Source organism: Bos indicus, chromosome 16 (genome assembly GCF_029378745.1).
Source record: "Bos indicus isolate NIAB-ARS_2022 breed Sahiwal x Tharparkar chromosome 16, NIAB-ARS_B.indTharparkar_mat_pri_1.0, whole genome shotgun sequence".
Lineage (NCBI taxonomy): Eukaryota > Metazoa > Chordata > Mammalia > Artiodactyla > Bovidae > Bos > Bos indicus.
In genome coordinates, this window is record NC_091775.1 from 62,277,615 (window position 1) to 62,296,973 (window position 19,359).

Genomic DNA, 19,359 nt, shown 5'->3' on the forward strand with positions numbered 1-19,359 from the left:
ATGAAAAGTGGGGGGAAGGCAGACCCCTCTCCCACCCCCGTGTTCTAATCCACTCTCGTTCCTTGACAGGCGCTTCGGCACAAAATGCACAGCCTGCCAGCAGGGCATCCCCCCGACCCAGGTGGTCCGCAAGGCGCAGGACTTCGTCTACCACCTGCACTGCTTCGCCTGCATCATCTGCAACCGGCAGCTGGCCACGGGGGACGAGTTCTACCTCATGGAGGATGGGCGACTGGTGTGCAAGGAGGACTATGAGACGGCCAAGCAGAACGGTAATCAGCTGGGCCCTGCATGGCCAACCTCTGTCCTGCCAGAGTCCAGGCTGCCCACCCCTCGGAGCCCCGCAGGCATCCTGCCTCTTCTAGAACCTTCCCAGATGCCTGAAGGGAGAGAGATCTTCCCCCCACCCCTCACCCCCAGTCCTTGGCATTGGCTTCCCCAGTGAAGCATCAATCAAGTTATGGTTGCTGAGCAGCTGCTTGTCTTGGGACAAGGCAGTACTTTGGCTCAGGAGTAGCTGGGGACCTTGTCCTCATCATCACTCAGACTCCCTGTATTGGGACTTAGCCACTGGACCCCCAGGGAAGTTCCATGCTCCTTAGTTTTTTTTTGTTTGTTTGTTTGTTTGTTTTCTGCAAAAAACTTTATTGTTTCCATTTGGTCCAAGGCTTGAGAGAGGGCTCCAAGGTGTTAACAAGCTGCCCAGTGGTTGCAGAGAGGGACTTCAGGCAGAAACCCTGACATTAGAGGGGCTCCTCAAAGGCTGCTGGGCTCCAGAGACTCCTAGTTGTGCTTGAGGGTGAGCCTTTTGAAGAGATATTCTCCCAACCCCACCCAGGGAGCAGCCAGCCCGCGGAGGTGGGTCAGGTGGCCACCCGTCTTCTAGATGAGTTTCACCTCCTCCCCTAAGAAGTGGTTCTCCAGGAAGTCACAGATGCAGGGGTCTGCAAGGGGAGAACCCAGGCCATGCAGATCTGAAAGGGTCTGGTTTGGGTTCTTCTCCATGAGAAAGGTGGCTTCCATAGCATCCTGGGTCTTACCCCACTCATCTTGAGGTGGCTCCTGCATGTCCAGGAAGAGGGCGCGGCTGCTGTGCTGGCTTTGCGTGTTTAAGACTCACTCCACGCCCTTGTGCTCCTCGGCCAACTTGAAGGAAAAGTGGCTTACACCCTCCAGAGCCATATTGTTGTGGTTGAGATAGAAGCCCAGAGAGAGGTAGGTCTAGGAGGCCTGCAGATGCTTGTTGACCAGGCGGTTGATGGCGGCCTCCCCTTGATGGAGTAATTCTGATGCATCTGGGAGCTCATGGTTGATGGGTAATAGAGCTAAGCTCAAAAAACGGTGTTGTCTGGTCCTGGTGATCGTGGACAGCTGAGTGGCGGATTCCAAAGGTCGCGACTGGTAAAAAGGCTGGAGGGTGGTTGGAGGCTAGAGTGAGGGCCGTCCCTGGGTCTGTTTTCTCCAAGCACTGTTGAAGCAAGAGACAGATCCCTGGACTGCCCTGCCCTTAGCTTTGTATATCGGGGTGCACATTTACCTCAGCACCTCTACACCTCAAAGGCTTCAGTCAGCAAGAGCCCTCGCATTGGCCTGAGTCCCTCTTGGAACAGGTCAGCTTGTGTTTCCGTTAAACGTGCTCTGTTTCACCTCTCAGACTGCAGGCTCCTTGAGGGCAAGGACTTGGGGGTGATGACTCTTGTGTCTCCCAAAGTCCCTCATGTGGGAGCAGATGCTCAGCCGGTCTCCTCACTCATGAAGACTCATCCATCTCGACCATCTGCTCCCGTGCACCCGGCCACCCTCCCCGGCTGCCTCTGGGCCACGTCCGTGGTCTGCACAGAAGCTGACAGCACGGCTGATGTCAGGCCCCAGCATTGAGCAGCCACCCAGAAAACCTGCCTTCACAGGGGTGGCCTGGGCAGCAGCTGCTCCTGCCGCCTAAGGTCGTGTTCTTGGGCAGCCCTGGGACTTTTCAGGGATTGGGGAGCTCTTGAACCCCCATTCCCTGGGTCCCCTCAGAAAGACCATGTCTGATTTCCCACCTTCTACCACCTCACCTCAGGCTCCTCATTCACAGCTGTACCCTCCAGCCTGGCTCAGATTTTGGCATTTGGCCAAACTCACCTTGGGCATTTCAGATGCACGAACTCATGAAACATCAAGGTCATTTGCCCCTGACTAGAATTTTTATGAACTCAGGGTGTTCTGTGGAATGCTCTTATTGACAGCTCTGGGCTTGATGAAAACAAAAACAAAGCAACAACAATTCCATGTATATCTTTCCAGGTCTTTCCTGAGTTCCCACCTATATATTATATGGTTATGATCAAAACATGGAGAAATTAGTTTTTTGCTTAATAAATGCAGTTCAAGGGTGGTGATGGGGAGGCCCTTTCGGTGAGGCTGCTGGAGCTCAGCTTGGCTCTGGCAGAGGTGGGAGGGACGGCACCTCTCTTTTCGTCACCCGCCTCCCACTGTGCCCCCCACCCCCAGCTCTGGCCTTCCGCATGGACAGCCCTTCCATCTCTTCTCCTCTTTCCCGGCCTCTGCAAGCCTGCTCCCGGGCTCTTTGCTTTAATGTATTAATCTGCTCTGGCTCCTTAAAACATACTTGGTGCTGTTGCTCTGGAGTCAATTACGGTGTCACAGAAGATTAGGGCGTCTTGTCAGGGATAAACCATCAACGCAGAGGGACTCAGAGAGCCCAAGCTGTCTTCGGAACTCTGATGCCCTTCACCAGAGACATTAAGGATGCAGTTCTTCCCCCAGGCTGGTGGCTGCTTCTTGCCATCAGAGGCCTCATTTAGACTCTGAGAAGTCACAGCCTGGCCTCTGCTGCTGCTGTGGATGGGTCAAGAGAAAGGAGAGACCAGCTGGGGAGGCAAGAATGACCCAGTGGAGCTCACACTTGTATCCAGGATTGTTTGCGCCACGCAGAACCTCTGAAGGACAGTGGAAAGACACTGGACCTGGCCTCAGAGGCTGGGGGGCATCTCTGCTGGGTCACCTACTAACTTGGGGGTCCCCTGGTGGTTGTGTACCTGGTTGAGCCTTGGCATCTCACCTCCATGTGGGAGGTCAGGCATCTGCCACACAGGGCTGTGTCCTGGGGTTCAAAGAGGCTGCAGCTTGTGGGATGGGATGGCACATGAGGGAGAGCCCAGTGAGGAAGAGAAACACAAACAGTAAGATATGCTGTAGGTTTGCCAGCAACTGGGCATTACACCGTGTTTCTGATGTGTTCTTCTGGCCTCTGGCTGGCTGCGAGGCTGAGAACACTCCATCCCATGGAACCTGGGTGATTCTGAGTGCAGCAGGGGCCTTGGTCTGCTGTGGGACATCGGGCTTTCTCTTTTTATGTTTTGATCCCTCCTTGCTAATCTAAACCCTCTTTCCGACTTAGGTTCCCTCCATTGTGCTACACAAAGGATTGAGTATCAGCTATTTGTACCTTGGTGTGAATAATTTTGTTCATTTGTTACATTTCCTTGAATATTTGCATTTTCAATATAATGAGGTTGCCTTTTATGCCAGGGACAAGTGCTAGGAGACCCTGCATAATTCAAAACTAACATACTTTAAGGCTAATTTTCCCATAGGAATTAATGTGAAAAATTGGGGTGGGATGTATTCTGGGAGCACATAAATCCATAATCAGTGAAATGTATCTTTGCCTTAATGCTACTTTTTATTTTCTCAGCACTATCTCAGTCCCTCCCAGATGCTCTTTCCTAAATTAACAGCCTAGGGTATCATGGTCTTGCTTGGCCTTCCTCATAGCGTTTTATCACATTTAACTTCCGCACCAAAGTTATTGATTTTTGGGTACATTTTTCAGCATGAGCACTGCCACTGCTACTTAATGAATACTTGGATGACATTGTTATAGGATATAAAAAAGATTTTAAATTATAATAACAGTGAATGTTAAAATAACAGCATAATAGTCCCTGTAATCGCAAGAAGAAAGTGCTGTGCATGTAGCCAGCAGTACAGAACCAAGGAGCCACCAACCCAGGACAACAGGGGTTTGTCCCAATGGCACTGCCCAGTGGCCATGCTGAGAACAATTTCTAATTCACTAGGGCAACCTATTTGAAATTAAGTGATTCTTGATGAATTAAAAATTTGGAGTGATTCCATTATTTCAAATTTTGTGTGTAAATAGTATATATATATATATATATTTTTTTTTTTTAGGTTTTAAAAAAAAACTTTATTTTTGGCTGCACTGGGTCTTCATTGCTTTACACAGGCTTTCTCTAGCTGCATCGAGCAGAGGCTACTCTTCATTGCACTGCACAGGTTTCTCACTGTGGTGACTCCTATTGTTATGGGGCATGGGCTCTTGGCACGCGGGCTTCAGGAGTTTTGGCTCCCGGGCTCTAGAGTGCAGGCTCAGTAGTTGTGGCCCGTGGGCTTAGTAACTCCTCTTCATGCACAGTCTTCCCGAACCCGGGATTGAACCTGTGTCCCCTGCATTGGGGGGCAGATTCATATCCACTGCACCACTTCCTCCCCATTGGCAGGAATTCTGAAGAGTATATGAATATTTTTGAAATGCACTATTTTGTATTTACATTAAGTGCTGTCATATTGTTCTCTCTATGAATATGGGAAGAAGGAAGTGATTCCTAACAACGAGTTTTGAAGGTTTTTCTCAGTGTCTGCCTCAGTGGCTCTGGAATCCTTCCTCACTGGGTTCAGGACCCCAGGGAGGGACTTGAATGGCGGGGCTTTGAGGATGATGGTGGCTCTGCTGGGGAAGAAAACAGCCCGAGGAGAAGGGAGGACTGGGGGCCTGTCCCCCACCCACTGTGTGCACCATGGCTTGTCGTGTGAGCCGGGCTGCATGACTACTTACTCCTGCACCGTGCTGCCCACACGCAGGCTTCTGAAGGTGAGGGGACTTGCCCACATCACAAGGTGAGGGGACTTGCCCACATCACTGACTCAGTGAGAATGGTGAACCCAGGTCTTCTGACCCCAAGAAAAGCCGTTTAGAATGGTCATGAAGATCATAGGCACATCAAGCTCTTGATAAACATCAGCTATTATTGTTGTTTTAAGAGAGGACTTCCTTGGATGGAAGGGAAGAAAGGGAAGAAGATAGACATGGAGCAGACCCTCTTCAAAGGACGCCAGTGTGAAGAGGCACAGAGAACTCAGGGGGCTGGAGGCAGCTGCCATTCCTCTTCCTGACTCTGGGCAGGGGTGCTGGGCAGAGAATGAATGAACTTAAGTGCTGGGAGAGGAGCAAACCATTTACACTCAGTGCTTCTCCTGTGCTGGACTCTGGCTGAGAAGAGCCTTTGACTTACAGGCACCTGAGGCTCAAAATCCGTTGAAGACAGTTGATTAGTCAGCTTATTGTCCTGAACACTCTTTATACAAGTGTTTTTCAAAAAAATGTGTTTGAATATAAGCCACAGTAAGAATCTTGTTTTGTTTCAACTCAGCACACATATTCATACACCTGACACTGATCAAGTTTCATGAAGCAACACTTGCCCTCATCTGTCTCATCCATCCCACCCCATCACATCCCATCCCATCCCCTCCCCTCCCATCCCATCCCATCCCATCCATCATCCCACCCCATCCCATCCCATCCATCATCCCACCCCATCCCATCCCATCCATCCCACCCCATCCCATCCCATCCATCCCATCCCATCCCATCCATCCCACCCCATCCCATCCCATCCCATCCATCCCATCCCATCCCATCCCATCCCATCCATCCCACCCCAGGCCACCCCATCCCACCCCATTCCATCCACCTCACCCCATCCCATCCACCCCACCCCACCCCATCCCACCCCATCCCATCCCAACCCATCCCATCCCATCCACCCCACCTCATCCCATCCCATCCATCCCACCCCATCCCATCCCATCCCATCCCATCCATCATCCCACCCCATCCCATCCCATCCATCCCACCCCATCCCATCCCATCCCATCCATCCCATCCCATCCCATCCATCCCATCCATCCCATCCATCCCATCCATCCCATCCATCCCATCCATCCCATCCCATCCCATCCCATCCCATCTATCCCATCCATCCCATCCATCCCATCCCATCCCATCTATCCCACCTCAGGCCACCCCACCCCACCCCACCCCAGGCCACCCCACCCCACCCCATCCCATCCACCTCAGCCCATCCCATCCACCTTACCCCATCCCATCCACCCCACCCCACCCCATCCCACCCACCTCACCCCATCCCATCCACCTCATCCCATCCCATCCATCCCATTCCATCATATCCCATCCCATCCCATCCATCATCCCACCCCATCCCATTCCATCCATCCCATCCCATCCCATCCCATCCATCCCACCCCAGGCCACCCCATCCCACCCACCTCACCCCATCCCATCCCATCCCATCCCATCCATCCCACCCCAGGCCACCCCACCCCACCCCATCCCATCCCATCCCATCCACCCCACCCCACCCCATCCCACCCCATCCCATCCCAACCCATCCCATCACATCCACCCCACCTCATCCCATCCCATCCATCCCACCCCATCCTATCCCATCCCATCCCATCCCATCCCATCCCATCCCATCCATCATCCCACCCCATCCCATCCCATCCATCCCACCCCATCCCATCCCATCCCATCCCATCCCATCCCATCCCATCCATCCCATCCATCCCATCCCATCCCATCCCATCTATCCCATCCATCCCATCCATCCCATCCCATCCCATCTATCCCACCTCAGGCCACCCCACCCCACCCCACCCCATCCCATCCACCTCAGCCCATCCCATCCACCTTACCCCATCCCATCCACCCCACCCCACCCCATCCCACCCACCTCACCCCATCCCATCCACCTCATCCCATCCCATCCATCCCATTCCATCATATCCCATCCCATCCCATCCATCATCCCACCCATCCCATTCCATCCATCCCATCCCATCCCATCCCATCCATCCCACCCCAGGCCACCCCACCCCACCCCATCCCACCCACCTCACCCCATCCCATCCACCTCACCCCATCCCATCCACCTCATCCCACCCATCCCACCCCAGGCCACCCAACCCCACCCCATCCCACCCACCTCACCCCATCCCATCCACCTCACCCCATTCCATCCACCCCATCCCACTCCATCCCATCCCACCCTACCCCATCCCATCCCACCCTACCCCATCCCATCCACCCCACCCCATCCCATCCACCCCATCCCACTCCATCCCACCCACCCCACCCCACCCCATTCCATCCCATCCCATCCCATCCATCCCACCCCACCCCATCCCATCCCATCCCATCCCATCCCATCCCACCCCACCCCATCCCATCCCATCCCATCCACCCCACCCCATCCACCCCACCCCACCCCATCCCATCCACCCCACCCCATCCTATTCCACCCATCCCACCCCAGGCCACCCCAACCCACCCCATTCCATCCACCCCATCCCACTCCATCCCATCCCACCCTACCCCACCCTACTCCATCCCATCCCACCCCACCCCACCCCACCCCACCCCATCCACTCCATCCCACCCCACCCCATCCACTCCATCCCACCCCACCCCATCCACTCCATCCCACCCCACCCCACCCCATCCACTCCATCCCACCCCACCCCACCCCACCCCATCCACTCCATCCCATCCCATCCACCTCACCCCATCCCATCCACCCCATCCCATCCACCCCATCCCACTCCATCCCACCCACCCCATCCCATCCTACCCTACCCCACCCTACCCCATCCTATCCCACCCTACCCCATCCTATTCCATCCCATCCCATCCATCCATCCCACCCCACCCCATCCTATCCCACCCAATCCCATTCCATCCCCATCCCCATCCCCATCCCATCCCATCTCATCTCATCTCATCCATCTTGTTTCCTCTTTTAGTTTTTGATCAACTAAATTGACTTTACAACCACTTTTGGGTTCTGACCCATAATTTATGAACATTGCTTAGGTGAATAGTAAATGGACACGTCACCTTTGCTATGAGCCCAGGGCTGTGGAAAGGCAGTGATGTCATGGGTGGGACCTGGGGGAATGGAGGTTTCTGATGGGAGGAGGGACAGGTATCTGGGGCAGCCCAGGGCAAAGACGTCCTTCTGTCTCCTTCCCCTCCGCAGCCTTGGCAGTAACTCACAAGGTTGGCCAGTGGAGTGTGCCATGATGGGGAAACATGTAGAATGGTACACCTTCAGTCTGATGAGAGCCCCGTGTGGCTGGGCTGGGAGGGGATGGGGAGAGGCAGGGAGCTGAGGGAACAGCATATTGTCCTACCTTTCCAGTGACTCAGGAAGGCCTGTAGTGCAGGAGTGGGCTCCATGCAGGTCAAGAGTACTCTCCCCTGACGTTGCTCATTCTTCCTCCCTCTTGCCCATAGCAGGCAAGGTTACATGAGGAAAGGAGGAAGGAGGGTGAGACCCAGCTGCTTCAGATGGGCTGGATGCAGTAAGAAGTGGTTTTCGTTGCAGATGACTCAGAGGCTGGAGCTAAGCGGCCCAGGACCACCATCACAGCAAAGCAGCTGGAGACATTGAAGAACGCCTATAAGAACTCCCCTAAGCCCGCCCGGCATGTGAGGGAGCAGCTGTCCTCGGAGACAGGCCTGGACATGAGGGTTGTACAGGTGAGGCTCCAGCCACCCCAACCCGTGGGGGCACCTTTGCTGACCGGAGATCCCAGGCCGGGCACCATGCGGTGCCGGGGCTGGCGTGGGGGTGGAGGGTGTCCTGTGGGTCCCCACATCCGCGCGTCCACAGGACGGCTCCAGGTAGCCATGGCGCTTCATCTGTGCGGTCCCTGATCCCCTTGGGGTGCTGGGCTCAGGACCACAGCCCCAGGAAATCTGCTGAACCAGAGAGATGTCTGAGGCCCAGGCCAGGGGAAGCGATGGGCACAACCCGTTCCTCACCCATCTGCTGCGGCTTCAGTCTTTGTCTCTGGTCTCGAGGACCCTGGGGGCTTTGGGCTCGTGGTGGACACCCCCAAAGTGTGTCCCTTTGCTTGTTGTGGCAGGTTTGGTTTCAGAACAGAAGGGCCAAGGAGAAGCGACTGAAGAAGGACGCGGGGCGGCACCGCTGGGGGCAGTTCTACAAGAGCGTCAAGAGGAGCCGGGGAGGCAGCAAGCAGGAGAAGGAGAGCTCTGCGGAGGACTGTGGGGTTAGTGACAGTGAGCTGAGCTTCCGAGGTGAGCAGGGCTGGAGGGGCGAGGCCAAGGCCCTAGGAGAGGCCCCTGGGAAACAGTGACCCCCGACAGGCAGGAGGGGTCTTTCTGGAGGCCTTGCCGGCTCTCTTCTGAACACAGGCCCCACCCTGTGACTTGCAGTAAAGGGTGGGGGGAAATGGTCGTGGCCCTTCCAGAGGGGACAGGGCAGAGGAAACCAGAGCTCTGCTGCTGACCCATGGAAGCTGGGCTCCCAGGCCTGCGGGGCCCAAAGGCCTCCCCTCCTTGCCCGCTGCCCGGGGCTCCCTCATCAGCCCACACAGCTGCAAAGGACCCCTGTGTCTCAGTCTGTGCCCCAAGCCCCTCTCCGGCATTTCTCCCCTCAATGGGGGCAGTGGCCTTCCTCCCGTTACCCACTAGGTGAGCCCCCTCCTCTGCTGGTGGTGGGAGGATGTGCGTCACAGCCCTTGGCCCTGGGGAGTCAGTACTGCGAGTGCATGTGAGGTGGGGGCTGGCCTCATTCTGGAATCCCTTCCCCCACCGCTCACTTCATCTTGTCCCCAGCACATATGCTTTGCTGCATGTGCTACATTCAGATTTTGTGCATCAGTAGAATTGCAAATGGCTGCATGTTTTGGATCCTTTGGTTGTTTGCAAATAGCCATTCTCTTGTATCGAGTCCTCAAACGTGGAAGGTCTTCTGTTGTGGCAGGAGAAGGGAAGAGGCCTGAGCTGGGGGAATCAGAAATCTGGTTTCCAGTTGTGGCTTTGTCAAATTGATTTACTTTTCCTGAGCCTCAGTTTACCCATCTCTAAATGGGTTTAACAGTATCGTTGCCCATATCCCAGTGGTCTTGTGGGAATCCGTGAATACAACTGACTGGATGCGTTTGGAGAGAGCTCAGCACATTTTTACTCTTGGAAGGCACAACCATTTTTAGGCAGCTTGTGGTTCCCACAGAGGGCCCTGGTCACTGGGGATGACAGGTGTAGGCAAAACACCAGTTAATGGCCATTTTACAGTGTAGCTGAGCCTTCATCTCCTGCCCCCTTTAAAGGGCATGACTCTCCTCCACCTTTTCATTTTCATGGATGGGATGCGGGACAGCCTAGGGCAGGTTGTCAGAAGGGATGAGTGTTGAAGTCCACTCTGGGGTGGCCTTGGTAGGAATGGACACACAGGCCCAGTGGGAATAGAAAGGAAGTCTGTGGGGCAGCAGATGGCAAGAGCTGCCTGTGAGGGCCATGATTTCCTGAGAGGACCGTAAGTCAGCCCAAAGGTCTGCCCATGAGGCCCGGGGCATGTTCCAGGCTCACCTTCCAGGCCTCTTGGGGGTGGAAAGCCACTCAGTCTCCTCTAAGCTGCTGAAATCAACATCTGGAACATACAGGATGGTTAAGTCTTGGTTTGTAGCTCCTTTTTGTTGGGTGCAGGTGGGCCCCCAGGTTGACATATCACTGGTCTCTCCACATAACTGTATAATCTTATTTTTCTTAAGACTAAAATTGTTCACCTCTGTTGGAGAGATGAATTCTTCCAGGTGGTAAAGATTCCACGAGATCCCCTTAATGAAATTCCTCAAGAAACAAGAAGGTCCATTTGCCTTAATCAATCCAATGCTTTGTCCCCAGTGAAGAACTTAGAGAAACCAAGTCCTTTGATACTGAACCTCTTTCCCAGGTAGAGCAGAAAGCTTTTGTGTATACATGTCTTGAGTCCTCAGCTCCCTTGAGCCTACGGCCCTGCTTGTTTCCCTACAACTGAATCAAGCACTTTTCTCCGCTCGAAAGCTTTCAGATGAAATCTTGTTAGCATGGAGTTTATTCCCTTTGTGCTGTGGATGACATGTGACACAGCAAACCTCAGGCACTGGTACTCCATAGCTGTCAGTGTAGCCCTCTTCATACATGACCCACCTGAGACCCACAAGCTCACGAAACATTTGTCCAGCCTTCTGGGACCTGGGCATGTGGTCTCTGGAGGTGTTTGTTCTGTTTTTCCCCCTTGACGTGTCTGGATGCCAGGCTGACATGCTGGTGTCTGGTTCATGCTCGGGCTTCTTTCCTGGTCATGTGTATTCCTAGGTTGTGAAGAACAGGGGAGCGCTGGAGTCCTGGCGGCTGACAATAAATCTCCGTTCTTTTGTCCACAGAGGATCAGATTCTCTCAGAACTTGGCCACACCAATAGGATTTATGGCAACGTGGGGGACGTTTCAGGCGGACAGTTAATGAATGGGAGCTTCTCCATGGACGGGACAGGACAATCCTATCAGGACTTGAGGGATGGGAGCCCCTATGGAATCCCCCAGTCTCCATCCTCCATCTCGTCCCTGCCATCCCACGCTCCTTTGCTCAATGGGCTGGATTACACGGTGGACAGTAACTTGGGCATCATTGCGCACGCAGGGCAGGGAGTAAGCCAGACGCTGAGAGCCATGGCTGGGGGACCCACCTCTGACATCTCCACAGGAAGCAGTGTAGGCTACCCCGACTTTCCGACTAGCCCGGCCTCTTGGCTCGATGAAATGGATCATCCTCCTTTTTAAACACTTCTCCTCCCCACCCTACCTGTCCTCTGGCTTGAGAGAATATCTTCAAGGATTGAAAGACACTTGCCTTTTAAGGATGGAAAGTGCGCCAATGTGAATTTCCATTATTTTCAATGGAAGTCCTCTGCCGATCCCGGGGAGGTCGCGGCGGGACCCCACTGGGGCTGGCTTTCCTGGGAAGCGGTGGGAGAGCAGCCACCTCTCAGAACACAGCACAGGGGCGCAGAGCCCAGAGCGCTAGGGTGCCGGCTGGTCGGCTCCTCCCCTGTCCCCGTCCTGCTTACAGGCTTTGGCTGCTCAGTGCTTGGTTGATGGGGTGACTGTGTCAGGCCACCTAAGCCTTCGGGAACTCTGCTCCAACTGGAGAGTCTCGTGAGATGTCTCCTGAACCACTGCTCTCGCCAGAACCGAGATTCCCAAGGTGGAGGCCTCATGGCCCTTGAGTATCGATAAAAGTGATTTATGGACCACCCTTACTTAACCCCAATTTTCAAAATTAAAAAAAAGTCACTTATTAAAGATCAGTGGAAAACTTTGATGACCACAGTTTGATGTTGAAAACATGCTCCCTCCTCTTTTTTTTTTTTTTGCTGTGAAAAAATATGACTTTTTCCCTACCCAGAACTACACGCCAGAGACAATTTTGTCAGTTTTGGTTTTTATGAAATTCCATCCCAATCACTGAATCCCTGATGGCAAGAAGTGGTTTTTATTGCAGGTGACTCTGAGGCTGGAGCCGAGTGGCCCTGGATCATCCCAGCGACTGCCTGACAAGTCCCCCTGGTGCACAATGTGCCTTTTTAATTTGCTTGTATTATTTATTCCACAAGACAGGCTATGGGTTCCAAAATGATCAAAGCTAAAATATGGAGAGAACAGAATGACAATCAGTGAAAATATTTGCAGACGTTTGGATTCCAGACATGCAGTCAGTTTAGCCAAATCAGCAGATGCTAGTCTCCCAGAGTTCTCATCCGGTAGGGTGAAATGATATTGGATCTGTTTGGAGGGAGTTGGTTTAGATGAGATTGTAAGCCCACTGCCCACCTGCAGCCAACCATCCTTGGCCCTTTAAAAATGAGCGCTTTCTCTGCCACACTAGCTGACTCAGTAGGAGGACAGTCTTGGCCTCTTCTGAGTACTGGCCATGCTTCTTGGCCCATCTCGGTTGGGAGGAATCATTTAGGGAGCGGCCCTTAAGTTGTCCACAGGGTTCCAAATGGTCCTTGGGCTACTTCCCTCTGGGTTGTTGGCTGGGCTCATGCCATGCCCTGTGGCGCTCCAGTCCTGTGCTCAAAAAGGCAGCTCTCTCTGGCCACTGGCAGTGCAGAGACTCTCAGCTTGCAGGTTTGCAATAGCAGATCACCAAGCCTGGGACAAGGGCAGGGCCTACCCCTGCTTTATGAGCTGCTGTCACTGCAACAGACTGCGCTTCCACAGGAAATGCCGTTGTGATGGTGCTGCAAGGCCCACCTTACATCACACATCTGTCCATCCAGAAGCTCTCCATGTGCATATGGATCTTAGCCAGGTAGAATTGATTCCAGTCCCCTTGGAAGACGGTGGTTTGCTTCTGCTGGCCTCCCATTCTCTTGAACAAGATCAGCAGAGTGGGAAAGGGTAAGAAGGCATTGCCTTTCTTTCACAGCAAGTGATGGCGTCAGAGCACCTGAGGAAACTTCCTTCCAGGAATGGATTTGAGGACCACAAAAGTTTAGGTATACGGTAGGCAGACTACCTATGGGGAAGGAAATGGCAACCCACTCCAGTATTCTTGCCTGGAGAATCCCATGGACAGAGGAGCCTGGCGGGCTACAGTCCACAGGGTCACAAAGAGTCGGACACGACTGAGCGACTTCACACACAGGCAGACTAAAGGAAGAAATCAGCACTTCCTTTCTGGATGCTGCATCTTTCGTAAACTCCTTTCCAGGACTAAACTAAGGTCAGTGAAGCTTCTTTAAAATAGATAGTAAATTCCTGGATCAGCCTTCAGGCCATCTTTTCTCTGATCAATTTTGTAGTGTACCCTTATTTTTTGATATGCTTGATTGTCATGATTTTTTGCTTGGGGAGTCTGCAAATGTAGACTCTCTGCAGGTGTCAGGATGATTCCAGGTGTCAGGATGACGGTGTGTTAAGCCTGGCCAATTCTATGTGCTATTGGGAATTCCCCAGTAATATGAATATTCGGGGTGGGGATGGAGACACAAATGCAAGATTAAAAATGTGAAGGAAAGGAAAATGCAACTGTCTTTTTAGAGGACAGATTCTTAGGCACACTGTTCTTAGCAGGCTGCTTACAAAACACAGGAGAAAGACTGCTGGATTAAAACCAGTTAAAAACTGCCCCACTCAGACCACTGTCTTAGCCTGATTACTTGGAGTGGTATCTCATGGGATCTCAGAGACCCTTTGTATTTTCCCTGAGTGCAGTACTGGGAGAGCAGGCTCTTTTAAGATGGGGCGGGGCGGGGGGGGCGGGATTTGCATCCCCCTCTGTGTAGCCCTGCTTTTGGAGACTAGATGAAACTGACCAGTCTTTGTTTCTGTAGGTGGGTTCATCAGGCTTACTCTCTATTCATTCATAGGAGAATGGAAGGCCTCCCTCATTCATGCACTCCAGTGAGGAGCTCAGGTGACACTGTGTTGGGAGGAGCTCCTTTGGTTTGGTGGGGTCGACCAGCCGGGAGGGCTCTTGAGCAAGCCCTGATCAGAAAGTCAGGGGAGCTGAGTGTAAGTTCCCAGGGCCACCTCGCCAGAAAGCAGCAGTCACTGGTGCTGCCGTCAGAAACACAGTCACAATCGGTCTCAGATTTTTCGTGGATCTCTGTGCAAGTGGGGTTAGCATTGTGGGGCCAGCGCCACCCATAAGCCCATAGGCCAGGACAGTTCCTTGGCTCTTCTGAGGCTCAGGGATGGAGAAGAATGAAACTGTCCTGAGATTATGGTCCAGGCACTCCTCTATTGCTCAGTAGTCTGTTATGGAGGTATGCTACACGGGAGCTTTTCTCCCCCTTGCGAAATGACACAGATGAATTTTAAAAATGAGCTGACACCTTCTGGAGGCACTTAACACTACTTGGACCTGTCTTTGGCTTTAGGAGAGCAATCAACTAACAACTGTTATCTGTGGTGCCTGGCTGATAGACCTGAGGGTAGGAGGCTTCTGAATCCAGGAGCAAATTAATAAAATGGGGGGAAAAAAAACACCCAAATTTCCAGTGGTAACTGATAAAAGCAAAAATGGAATCTGCAAGGCTATGGAAGAATCTGTATTTGCTGAAAAGGGGTCAGACCAGGGAGGAAATCCCAAATGCAAGGGCTAAACCGGCCATTGGGTAAACCACACTGTGGGGAAGCCTGGACCCCAGTCCTTCAAGAACTGGCAGTGCCCCCTGAAGCCAACTCCTTTCTGACCTTGTGCTTTTTCTTTTTTGCCTCATCTGACAGTTATAAAATGAAAATCAACTACCAGATTGATAACATTGTTCATGTACACTAATACCATGAAACACCAGGGAAAGAGGACAAAATTAAGACAGAAGAAAAGCATTTGGCAGTGTCGTTCAATAAGGTGTCTTTTTTTTTTTTTTTGGCCAATGTAAAATATAAACTCTGATAAAGATCCCTGGGGGCCGTTAGATCTTTGTAGTGAAGTTCTCTTTGCAAGAAGTATAAGAAATCTGACAAACAAAAGACGTTAGCGTCTCTGAAGCTCGAGCTGGTTATTCTGATACAACTGCCTCCTGGCCAGAGGGGTTGAAGGCTTCAGCTTAGCAACAGCTGTGCGCTGTGTGACAGGCCACTGTCCGCCACCCGCACCCCCGCTCGCCCCCTCCCTCTGACCACTTGGTTATAACCATGGAAATAATGACCGTACCTCCTCAGCCAGCAGGGTCTGGAAGGACCGAGGAGGCTCATTTTTAAACATTGCACTTTAAAAATTGGAAACCGTGAGATGAAGAAAAATTCAATTAAGCGGAAATGAGTTTTGTTTTATTGCCTGCTGCTGAAGGGCGCTGGGCATGCTGAAAGCTAAATAAAAAGCACATCACTGCCTCTCTCTTTCTTGGATTGGTCGATGGGCCCTTTTTGCAGTCGTTGCTCCAACTGCTCTAACACGGTGACTGGAGCCAAAAAGAGAGAGTGCAGCAAAGTCACCCCATCCCCACTGCTTGGTAGGACCACACGGAAAGCACAGTTTCAGCTGCGAGCTCTGGTGAGGAGTCAGCTGCAGGTCTGGGAGGTGCGCCAAGCATCCCTTTGCTTCGGGAGGCAGAGCACAGGTGGACAGAGCCGGACCCCCCACGCTCACCCTCCGCCCACCTAGAGACAAGAACCATTTGTACGTTCCCCGCTTGAGGACTGTGTTTAGCCAAACACGCAGGTTCAGGGCTGCAGCATCTCAGACGCTGCTCTGAACTTGCATTCAGACCTCAAAGCCCCAGATCCCCTAAGCTCTGGATTGTCGCCCTCACCCTTCGCAGTGTAAATTTTGTATAGTTAAAAAGAAATGGAGTCTCATTTCCTGGGAAAAAAAGAAAAAGGAAAAAAAAAAGGACCCACCCATCCTTATTTATGGCCATGTGACTGGAACACAGAAGCTGGTGCGTTTGTTTGTATGTGCCTCCTGTGTGTTGGCATGATGAGATGTGTATGGTAAAACTATGTCAAATAAATATGGAAATTCTTTAGAAGCCAGTGTGTCTTGCTTTTCATTTGGCTTTCTGGAATGTTTTTCTCTTGATGTAATAGAATACAAAGCTGTGCTGACATAGATCCCTTTCATCGCCAGAAGGAAACCCAAGGTACACCTCTGAATTTGGAGCTACTTACAACTGCAAATACCTGTGCTATGCAATAAAGGGTTGGGTAGAGGAAGTTCTCTGATTTTTCTAATAATTTTTCTTTTTTCAGTTTTCTGGGGCCCAGTCCTCTGTTTCAAGGCTTAAGGAATGGGCAGAGAAAACTAGTCGATTACATATTTAGTTACCATTTGTCCTGTTGCATTTTTTTAAAAAGGTTTCACATGTTTAATACTGAGCCACACAGGACACTAGTGAGGAAACAGGAAACATTAGGAGTCAAGCTCTGTCTCTTGCATGAGCTGCTCAGACAGCAGTCATGTTCTCACTACTGTGATTTGCTTGGTTGAGGATGTGGGTGACCTTGACATAGCATGAATGCATTCCACTTCATATGTGAGGCCCTTCTAGACCCAGCTTGGTTCTTCTCCAGTGTCTTCTTCTGGAGTTATACCCAATTTTATTACCAGTTTTCATTCGAATCTGTTGGGGAAATGGGATGATTCTGCTATTGTTTCTTGGCCAGGAATTACACGATCCTGAAAGTCTTGTGAGAAGACGAGAGGAGCAAATTCAGCTGCACGCAGTGATGGCAGAGAAGAGAAAAGAGCTGTCCTCTTGTGTTGTTGAAGTCCTTGACATGTATACGTTTTCTCCCTAAAGATGTGCAAATGACTGTATTTGGGTGAGAGGTGAACAGAGCGATAGAAACACCTCTTCAGTGATAGAAAAGCCTGGACAAGCTTTTCCAGGAAAATCTCCATTCTTTTTTTTTTTTTTTTTAATCTGCAGGAGACTTTATTAATGTGCAGGACCTGAAGTTTTGCTAGAGTGGAAAGAGCAACAGAGATTGCTTAATAAAAAAGTTTAAAGTCATGACATTTCTTTAGAGCTGGGGTTCCATCTAGGAAAAACTAGTGCTTTTTGTATTAGCGATTAGATTTGTTTGTTTGACGAGAAGATCCAAACAGAGGTGCACTGAACTATATGGTAACTATTGGCCACTTGTGGCTATTTCAGTTTAAATCGATTAAATAAAAAGTTTAGTGCCTCACACCAGCCATATTTTAAGTGCTCAATAGCTATTTTAAGTGTCTAGTAGTTACTGTATTTGGATATGTTTCTATCATCGCAGAAGGTTTTGTTAGACAGTACAGATGGAGTCTGGCTAAGAAGAATGGGCAGAGATAGCTTATTCATCACCTGTTTAGCTACTAGTTATCCTGGAATATTTTGTATTCTCAGCCTCCGTAGACAGTGGTAGCACCAACTTTTTTTTCCTTTTTTTTTCCTTTGGTTTGGTCCCTACACACCAGCTCCTGGGCAGCATGATTCTCTTCTGACAGTGGCCTTTCCAAAAGGACAGTTGTCTAAAAAAGAATAAAGGAAAGAATTATAAAGAAAAGAAATCACTGGCTAGAAAGAATGAAATAAGACACAAACTCAGGAGATCAAAGACTTAGCAGTCAGTGTTTTCCACCTCTTTCCGAGCTATTCAGCAAAAATCAGAAAAGGATAATAAGCCATCAAAGACAAGTCAGTATGTTGTAAATTCTAACCAGTTGCCAAACTAGAAGTAAAATCACAAGAAAGGTAGGTGATCCTCAACGTAACTGAATGTATCTTCCTAGATTTGGTATTTGAGACCTAGTTTAAAAATTGGCCTGTACAGTCTAAGTGGAAAATTGTTGCCGCCCTGTGCCAAGTCTCCTAGAAGGCTATTTCAGTTTCATCATTTGGAACTCCTGATGAATCTCCTCCTCTGCAGCCTGTGCAGTGAGCGGGGAGCCATGGAGCTGGGTCTGGGTGCTTGTGTGGGTCATGACTGTCTCAGGGAAATAAGCACTGTCAGCTCAGTCTCTGCTGCTGGGGAGACACTGTGAGTTAGGAGGGAGGGTATAAAATGGGGCCAAATCACTAGGAAGAGGGAACTTTTATTACTATAATTCTAAAAGAAGTAATAAAAGCAACCCATCCAAACTATTAAGGTCTTCTGAATGATCAGCTGCTGCCCTCAGCATTCTGTCAGAGAAAGTGGGCGTGGCTTCTCCACGGAACATTTTTCCCTTTGTCATTTTTTCCTTCGTTTTCTTTTCTCACTTCTGTCTGACGTCAGGATTTTCCTTTAGAATTCTTTCCTTTGGTGATTCTTCCTTTGGCCATCTCCCCCGTTAAAACACAAAAACTGAACTTAGGTATGTTATTAAGTAGTAGGTTATTTTGTAATTAAACTAACAAGTCACAGATGTCCCTGACAGAATGCATGTCTTCCCTTCCCACAGAAGGAGGAAAAGGTTTCCATGTGACTTATTCATCCTTCAGGTTGTTTAGGAGATCATTGAAATGGCCAGAACTTTCAAGGCTGATACAGGTTAGGCTTTCTCTAGAGCTGGGGGAGAGTTTATCATCTGTCTGTCTATCATCATCTATCTATTTATTTAACTGAAGTATAGTTGATTTACAATGTTGGGCCAATCTCTGCTGTATAGCAAAGTGACTCAGTTAATGTGTGTATGTGTGTGTGTGTGTGTATTCTTTCAGAGTTTTTTCTTTTTGTTTGTTTTTTAAGATTTATGTTTCTCTCACTTGCATGCCAACCCTGGACCAGGATCTCCTCTTGGTTGAGAGGGGCTTGGGGGTTTTGGAAAGGAAAAATTGCTTCCTGAAAGATAAAATATAAACCCCCCAAAATGGTCTTGGCACACACTTGGAGTTGGAAATAAGCAGGTTTTTTTTTTTAAAGGCCATTAAAATGGTAAATAGGTTTCAACAGATGGCTTCAGTACAGCAGTGGAGAGCTCAGGCAAGGA

The 19,359-nt window shown here is 50.8% G+C and overlaps 2 protein-coding genes across 2 annotated transcripts in view; one reads left to right on the plus strand and one right to left on the minus strand.

The window, feature by feature from the left end:
- Positions 1 to 15,633, plus strand: part of LHX4 (LIM homeobox 4) — a 50,836-nt gene extending 35,203 nt beyond the window's left edge. Inside the window, exons 3-6 of the mRNA XM_019976008.2 lie at positions 70 to 272; positions 8,499 to 8,653; positions 9,043 to 9,214; positions 11,344 to 15,633. Coding sequence (XP_019831567.1) covers positions 70 to 272; positions 8,499 to 8,653; positions 9,043 to 9,214; positions 11,344 to 11,738 — 925 coding nt within the window. The 3' untranslated portion in view covers positions 11,739 to 15,633. The remainder of the gene's footprint in view (positions 1 to 69; positions 273 to 8,498; positions 8,654 to 9,042; positions 9,215 to 11,343) is intronic.
- Positions 15,634 to 15,718: 85 nt separating this feature from the next.
- The window catches only part of ACBD6 (acyl-CoA binding domain containing 6), a 205,514-nt gene continuing 201,873 nt past the window's right edge, over positions 15,719 to 19,359 (minus strand). Inside the window, exon 8 of the mRNA XM_070768533.1 lies at positions 15,719 to 17,919. Coding sequence (XP_070624634.1) covers positions 17,855 to 17,919 — 65 coding nt within the window. The 3' untranslated portion in view covers positions 15,719 to 17,854. The remainder of the gene's footprint in view (positions 17,920 to 19,359) is intronic.